This window comes from Octopus bimaculoides, chromosome 4 (assembly GCF_046866305.1).
Source record: "Octopus bimaculoides isolate indiv1 chromosome 4, ASM4686630v1, whole genome shotgun sequence".
Classification (NCBI taxonomy): Eukaryota; Metazoa; Mollusca; class Cephalopoda; order Octopoda; family Octopodidae; genus Octopus; species Octopus bimaculoides.
The window spans coordinates 115,206,464-115,214,217 of NC_142931.1; the positions used below are offsets into that span (position 1 = coordinate 115,206,464).

Below are 7,754 nucleotides of genomic sequence, written 5' to 3' on the forward strand. Positions count from 1 at the left end.
TATTGTTGTTGTTGTAAGGGTGCGAACTTGTACAATCGTTAGCACACCGGACAAAATGCTTAGCGACATTTCGTCCATCCATACGTCCTGTGTTCAAATTCCGCCGAGGTCCACTTTACCTTTCATCCTTTCAGGATGGATAACATAAGTACCAGTTGAACACTGGGATCGATGTAATCGACTTATCCCCGCCCCCGAAATTGCTGGCCTTGAGCCAAAATTTGAGACCATTATTATTATTATTATTATTATTATTATTATTATTATTAATATTATTATTATTATTATTATTATTATTATTATTATTATTATTATCATTGATATTATTATTATTATTATTATTATTATTATTATTATTATTTCAAACCATTCATACTTCACTGCTTGAACATGATCAATACGCTTTAAAAGGGTTACTTTCCAGACTCATTATTGACAACTTAATATCACCTTAACATTGTTTAACATTTAATTAGCATAGCTCTCCGTCCTCTTTGTTCGTACAGAAATGTAATTTCTATTTGAATATCCTATAGCTATTTTGATATAGCCACGGATTTAACACCTGGTTTAACAGGAATAAATTGAAAACTTTTTATATGATCACCAGAATAATCACTTGCATTGTTAACGAGACGAAAGATTTTCTTGTCATAATTCCAGTTTATTGGAAAACAAACTAACAAATCAATGTTTTATGTTACATGAATTATGCTAGTCTGTCTACAATAAGCATGAACATCGTTCGAACCTGGTCACATGCCTACAGCTTATAGCATAATACTTCAGTAGGAAATTAACAGCCAATTAATTTCTTACATAGTTATATCTACCACGATACTATCATGCCCATTGAATTCATTGAATTTTAAGAAGGCTTTTTCTCTCTATTGCAGGTGATGTAAATACAGGAAACTTAACATGAATATCTCCCAAGAGAACGAAAATACTTCATTTGAGGAGCATTGCTTAGACCTTAACAAAGACTTAGGTCCATTTCAGTTTTACACCTGGGGTATCGGCTCTAATATCATTGCAATCACTGGTATCTTACTGAATATCTTCGCCATCGCAGTACTGACTCAACCTCGGATGCGCTCCTCCACAGCCGTATACCTCATTTCACTGGCCGTATATGACAACGTCGTACTTCTTTCAATGATCATTAATTTCGCCATACCAACTATAAACACCAACGAGGCCTTCAATGATACATATTCGTTCATGTACAGCTACCTCCAGCCGATAGCTTACCCCATCGCTCTCATTGCACAAACAGGTACAATCTACACTACAGTTGGATTCACAGTGGAACGTTACGTAGCCGTTTGTAGACCTTTACAGGCAGCTAATATATGCACGATGAACAGATCCAAGAAAGCGGTCTTGTGTATTCTTTTAGGCTCAATTATGTACAATATACCTCGAATGTTTGAATTCGAAACGAAAACTGAATGGAATTCTCAATACAACCACACACGACCAACTTATAGTACCACAGAACTTGGCAAGAACAAAATCTACAAAGAAGTCTATTTCATTTATTTAAATCTCCTTGTGATGTTTTTGATGCCTTTTACATTACTTACCTATCTTAATACTTGTTTAATTAATGCTATTCGCACATCGCGCAAGTCTCGAATGCAAATGAGCTCTTCAGCTGTGAAGGAAAACAACATGACAATCATGCTAATATCCGTTGTTGTAGTATTTCTAGTTTGCCAGCTTCCATCAATTGCTGACAATATCCTCTGGACGGTACTTAAGAACAATCAACAAAACTGCAGTGCCGCTTACATAAAGTTCACCACGATCAGTAACTTGATGGTAGTTTTTAACTCAGCCTGTAATTTTGTTCTCTATTGTCTCTTTGGCAAAAAATTCAGGCGTGTTTTCAGCAAGTTATTCTGTAGTAGATTTCGTCGCTCGACAGTCCGGTATCAGTTTCGACCAGAATCAACCACTTTAGTTTCTCACATACGTGACAATACAACAAAACTTTATCACATACAAGGACATCATGAAATGGAAAGTACGTCAGTTTGACAAACTAAAGCAATAATACATTTGCTCTAGATTCTTCTACCATTCCATCTCACTACGTTTTAACATTTTGTAATAATTACATTCTTTAAACAACATGTGTTTATCTCTCTAGCTTAGTAACTGGTTGAAAATAACATATTTTCTTTTGCGTTTTTCAATATTTATATATTTTTCTGAAATATGCGTAGTTGTACAAAATATCTTATTATTATATTTGGCTTTTCTACTGGATGAGTCTCTTAAAACTGTATAACATATGTACATGTGTATATGTGTGTTTGTATGGTTGTATGTAAAATACAGGCGGTACCCCAACATGTATGTTTATATGTATGTATGTATGTATGTATATATATATATATATATATATATATATATATATATATATATATATATATATATATGCCTGCATGTAGATATCTATGTATGTGTACACAAGTATAGATACACACACGCACACATATATATATGTATATATATATATATATATATATATATATATATATATGTGTGTGTGTGTGTGTGTGTATATATATATATATATGTGTGTGTGTGTGTGTGTGTGTGTGTGTGTGTGTATAGTGAGAGAAAGAGATGGAGCGATTATAAGTAGATAGATTTGCATGCATATATATATATATATATATATATATATATGAATGTATGCATGTGTGTGTGTATGAGTGCGTGTGTATATAGATATACTGTATATCTATACTGTATATGTATATATATATATATATATATATATATATATATATATATATATATATATATATATATATATATAATTGGTTCTCTGGAGAATATATTTGGTATTGGTAGTAATACATGGAGATAGTAATTGACTAAGGCTGAATGGGTTAAGGGGATAGTTGGGGATGAGTTGTTGATATAGTGGCAGTGGTAGATCTGTATATTTTTATGTTTAGGCCGAGGTTATGGACGTAGTTTTCAATATTTAGACATTTAGGTAAAGAATTGGTGGGGGTCAAGTAAAGAAATTGAACCACACCCCCATTAACACGCACTTCAAAACAATGTACTTCCTCGAGACCACTTTCAACCTTTGCCAACTCTCAATATTTAATTACTCAAATCCACATTACATACATACCTCATCTAACCACCCTAATAATGTTATTAATAAACTTACCTAAAAAATAAATCGCTTCTCTCCTCCAGAGTTTCAGACAACGAAGCTTGCTTCAAAAAACACATCTACAAGTTTTAAATTTCAGAAACTTTAAAGACGCAAGTGTAGTTGTGCGGTGAGATGTTTGTTTCCCAACTACATGGTTCCGAGTTCAGTCCTACTCCGCAGCACCTTGGGCAAGTGTCTTCGCGCTGACCAAAGCCTTATGAGTGGGTTTTGTAGCCGGAAACTGAAAGAAGTCAGTCGTGTATGTGTGTGTACGGAAACTGAAAGAAGTCAGTCGTGTGTGGGGGGTCTACGTAGTCTACCACCACCGCTTGACAACCGGTGTTAGTGTGTTTACGTCCCCCGACAAAAGAAACCAATTGAATGAGAACCAGGCTTAAAAAGAGCAATGAGGTCGATGTATTCGACTAAAATTCTACAAGGCGGTGCCCCACTATGACCACAGTTCAATGACTGAAACAAGTAAAAGATAAAAGCTAAAATAAAAAAAGACAGATTCAATGAAACCAACACCATGAGGCATATTAAAAACAAAATGAGGCATATTATCTGGTATAACCCTCCCGATCAATTTATAACTACCTGCACTAGAAACCACCTTTTCTATAGAAAGGTTCACTTCGATTTTCAAAATAAAAATGAATACCTCACCATGAGTGGACGACAGAGTTGTATATCGCACATACAGGGACGCAGATATATTCGTTCGTTTTTTTTTTTGTTTTTCTATTTTGATCCTCCTTTTTTATCAACGGTTTTCACAAATCAGTCAATAATATATTCTCCTTTATTACTCATGACTTCTTGGCAACGTTCCACTAGTCTGTCACTACCTTGATTGTTGAAATCACCGAGTTTTAACTCAAAGAATTCATCAAGCCACGTTTTCAGCTCTACGTCATTGTTGTACGAAACGCCTCGGAAACTATTGAAGAGTATCCAAAAAACATTGATAATCTGAAGGGGCAATACCATGAGAATATTGCGGATGTGGTAGAACTTCTCAATGAGGTTCTTGAACAGTATTTTTGGTCAATTTAACGACACGGAAGACGAGTGTTGTTCTGTTGACGAAGCATACCATATAGCCAGTCTGGTTGTATTAGATGGATTGCTTCGTTGTATTAGATGGAGTGCTTCGTTGTTTTCAAGTATTTTCCAGTGGATTACTCCTTCCCAATTCCACCAAACGAAGATCATTGCTTTGCAGCGATACAGCTCTGGCTTGCTTATCGAGACTCGCTCATATTTTCCTCTACTTCATATTGACGTAAAAACACTATTTTTCATCGCCGGCGACAAGACGGTAACAATATTTTCATTTATGTCCACAAATAGCCTGGTTTCGAGCGAGCAAACTGGCAGCAACAGAGGGATGCTGAAGTTTATCACCTTTCGTCCAGAGTCTATGGTACTCATGCACCGAGATAGTTTAGCCTTATCCATCGAGTGGTAACGGGCGATGGTATCACGAGATTATCCCATCTGCTAGACCAATTTGCTAGTGGATTGGCACCGATCTTTGTGGATGAGCTGGTTCAATTGATCTTCATTGAACTGAACAAGTCGGTCGGAATATAGAGAGTCTGTGAGGTCGAATTTCTCCTCCTTGAAAGCTATTTCTGTACAGTTCTTTCAGTAATGGCTCCTTCTACCTACACAGCACAAATGTCTTGAGTAGTTTTGGCAGCATTGGAACCTCGATTGAAAGTAAAGAGAAGCAGGTATCGAAAAAGCTCATTTTTTTTCTACACACTTTATCGTCATATGACTGAAAAGCAGAAAGATTTAATCAAACTTCAAAAACGATAAACAAAAATAGTAGAGAAAGAATAGAGTTACAAAAAAAGCATAAGACATTACGATAAAAATGTTTTTGTATTAACGTAAATAACTTTGGAAACAAACGAAGAATTTATCTGACAACCCTATATATAAATGTGTGTGTGTGTGTGTGTGTGTGTGTGTGTGTGTGTGTGTGTGTGTGTGTGTCTGTACCAAAATAGTTTTAATTGAAACTTTATTGCATTTTTTATTTGCTTGTTACTTACTTCGATTGGAGCCTTGTTCTTCACGCTGGCTGCAGATTTGTTTAATTCGAGGAACTAATGCCGTTAGTTTCAACCTTTATACCGCTGTTTTCTGATATCCACTCAACGATTGGTAACAACGCTAAATTGTTAACAACACTGAATTAGTAACAACACTAAAACCACATCGACTAAACTAGACAATTAAAAATCTATCAATACTTCTCCTCCTAAAGTAATAGTGTTTGTATGTTTCTTTTTGCTCTCCTGAAACAACCACATCATAATTCATTTGATTTGGAAACGTTTTCACTGATTTATTGTGTTTCTACTCAGATGACTCTTCTTGTTTATTACTCGTTCTGATACTTCAGAGAAATCCACTAGAAATGATTAAATCAAGTAACGGAGATACCCTTTTGCTTTCAAATCATAAAATCTGTCAATAAAACTATTAATTATTAACCAACATTTCCAGGCATTCAACGATGACCTTCTTTATCGGTAACCACACAGTTTTTATAGTCAAGAGAAGTGACTAAATGTTCTTGCCGATATTTTGTTTTATTGGCACAAATCCAGAAATATCAAGAATACAAATATCTTTACTTTTGCATCAACCAATGTCACACTGGCTTCTTTGGAGTTACTTGATTATAAATCAAAGTTTCTCAAAAATATCACTCAAGAAGCCCACACAAGTTCTGTCGTTTGTTATAAAGAGGAGGTTCATTTCGGGTTTATACTTTAAAAAAATTTGTTGAGATCAAATAGTTCCATAAATCTTTTGAGGTGGCATCCAACTTACTTCAGTGAGGAGAAATAATCTTACATGCTCTGTACTTTTATCCTCAGAAAATTCCTTGAGCAGATACATTTACTTTGATAGAGTTGATGCATTTAATCCCTATCACAATATCGCGTGAGTGTAGGGTAAATTATCTTCATGTGCAAGTTTTCTCTATAAATAATAAAATGCACAGTCATGTTTGGATTATCATCTGTCATTAGTTAATTAGTTTTTTTACCCATCATGGCGGATGCACCATCTACTACGCATAATGCAATGTTTAGTTTTAATTATTTGATTTTTTTCATCGTACTCTAACAACAATAGTGATTGTTTCTAAAGATTAACAAAACAGCATCTCTTCTTGAAATTCTTTATGCCAATAACAGAGCTTCGTTATCTTGTACGGTAGATTCATCGATTTGTATTGAGAGCTTTCGTGATTTCAGCTTCTCAATAAATTGCTTTGTCAGCATCTTGCCCCATATTATTTATTCTGTTGCTGACAACATGGTTACTCGATGATATTGTTTGAACTTCTTCGTCATCCTTTAAAGAACTGTTTTGAAAATAACTGATATTGCAAATCTAATAATTTCTTCCCCAATCGTATGATTCTTCCCCTTTTTTGCTATCAACAGAAATATTCCATAGCTTGCTTCAAAAGTTCGATTCAGTACTGTAGTTTCCACATCAAATAAGGAAATGATTTTTCCATCTATTTTCAAATGTGTCTTTAAGAGATTTAAAATATTCTAATTTCGAAATAACACAGTTAGGATGTTTAGCTCCCAAAAGGGTTTAAGACAGTCAGGTTTCATTGTTTCATTTGATAAAGTATGATGCCTATGTTAACAGAAGAGTACACGTCCATCGTGTACAGCAGGTATAAATCCAGACTTGATTATTATAGCTGAATATTAACGAATTTTTTATTTCCTAGTTCTGTTCATTTTAAAAAAGTGAAATATATCTGGGAAAATTTTATCAATCTAAATCATATTTTGTTCCTTTAACGCCCCACGTTTCCTCACTAGCATGGGTGAGACGAGAAAGTATTTTAGGCAGGATTTTTTGTCTTCATGAGAGGGTTTTTTTTTAATTCCAGATGAATACGAAAGGACAAGGATAGCGAATTTGTCGACGGTAAATGACAGCAAACGTCACCGATGTCAACCCAGCTGCAAACAACGACATCACTTCTTGCAGTTCAGCATCAAATGGTGACGGTTATAGCCGTAGCACAACGCAGATTGTAAATATTCATGCACACACACACACACACACACACATATGGCAGGCCTCAATTTGCGTTAACAAAATTTTCTTGGTGGGCATTGACTGACACGGGTCTATAGTAGAAAACAGTTGACCTAAGTTACCATGCGTGTTTTTAACTGTGAATAATGATTATATAGATGCCCTTTTCAAAAACAAACTAATTAGAGTAAACAAACTAGTTAAGGCTATCACACTAGTTAAGTTTAAGTATAAACCTTACATTGAGATACTACCAGTTGCCTCACCACTTATTTGTTATCGACGAAAATTCAAAAAAGGTAATGGATATTTAAATAATTTCATTATAAGTAGCCTCTCTCTATTTTTCTATGTGATTTCTGCCATGGTTGTCATTAAAAAATTTAGAAAATAATCCATAACGTTGTTTAAAATGATTCAGAACACATTAAAAGTCTAAACTCAGCAAATTTTCCAGAATGTAATA

General features: G+C 34.6%; 1 protein-coding gene across 1 annotated transcript; it reads left to right on the top strand.

Moving 5' to 3' along the window:
• Nucleotides 1-897: 897 nt before the first annotated feature.
• On the top strand, nt 898-2,337 carry LOC106873447 (FMRFamide receptor). The gene has a single exon (XM_089350048.1). It carries the CDS (start codon nt 922-924, stop codon nt 2,044-2,046), a length of 1,125 nt encoding a protein of 374 aa, XP_089206174.1. The 5' UTR covers nt 898-921; the 3' UTR covers nt 2,047-2,337.
• Nucleotides 2,338-7,754: the final 5,417 nt, after the last annotated feature.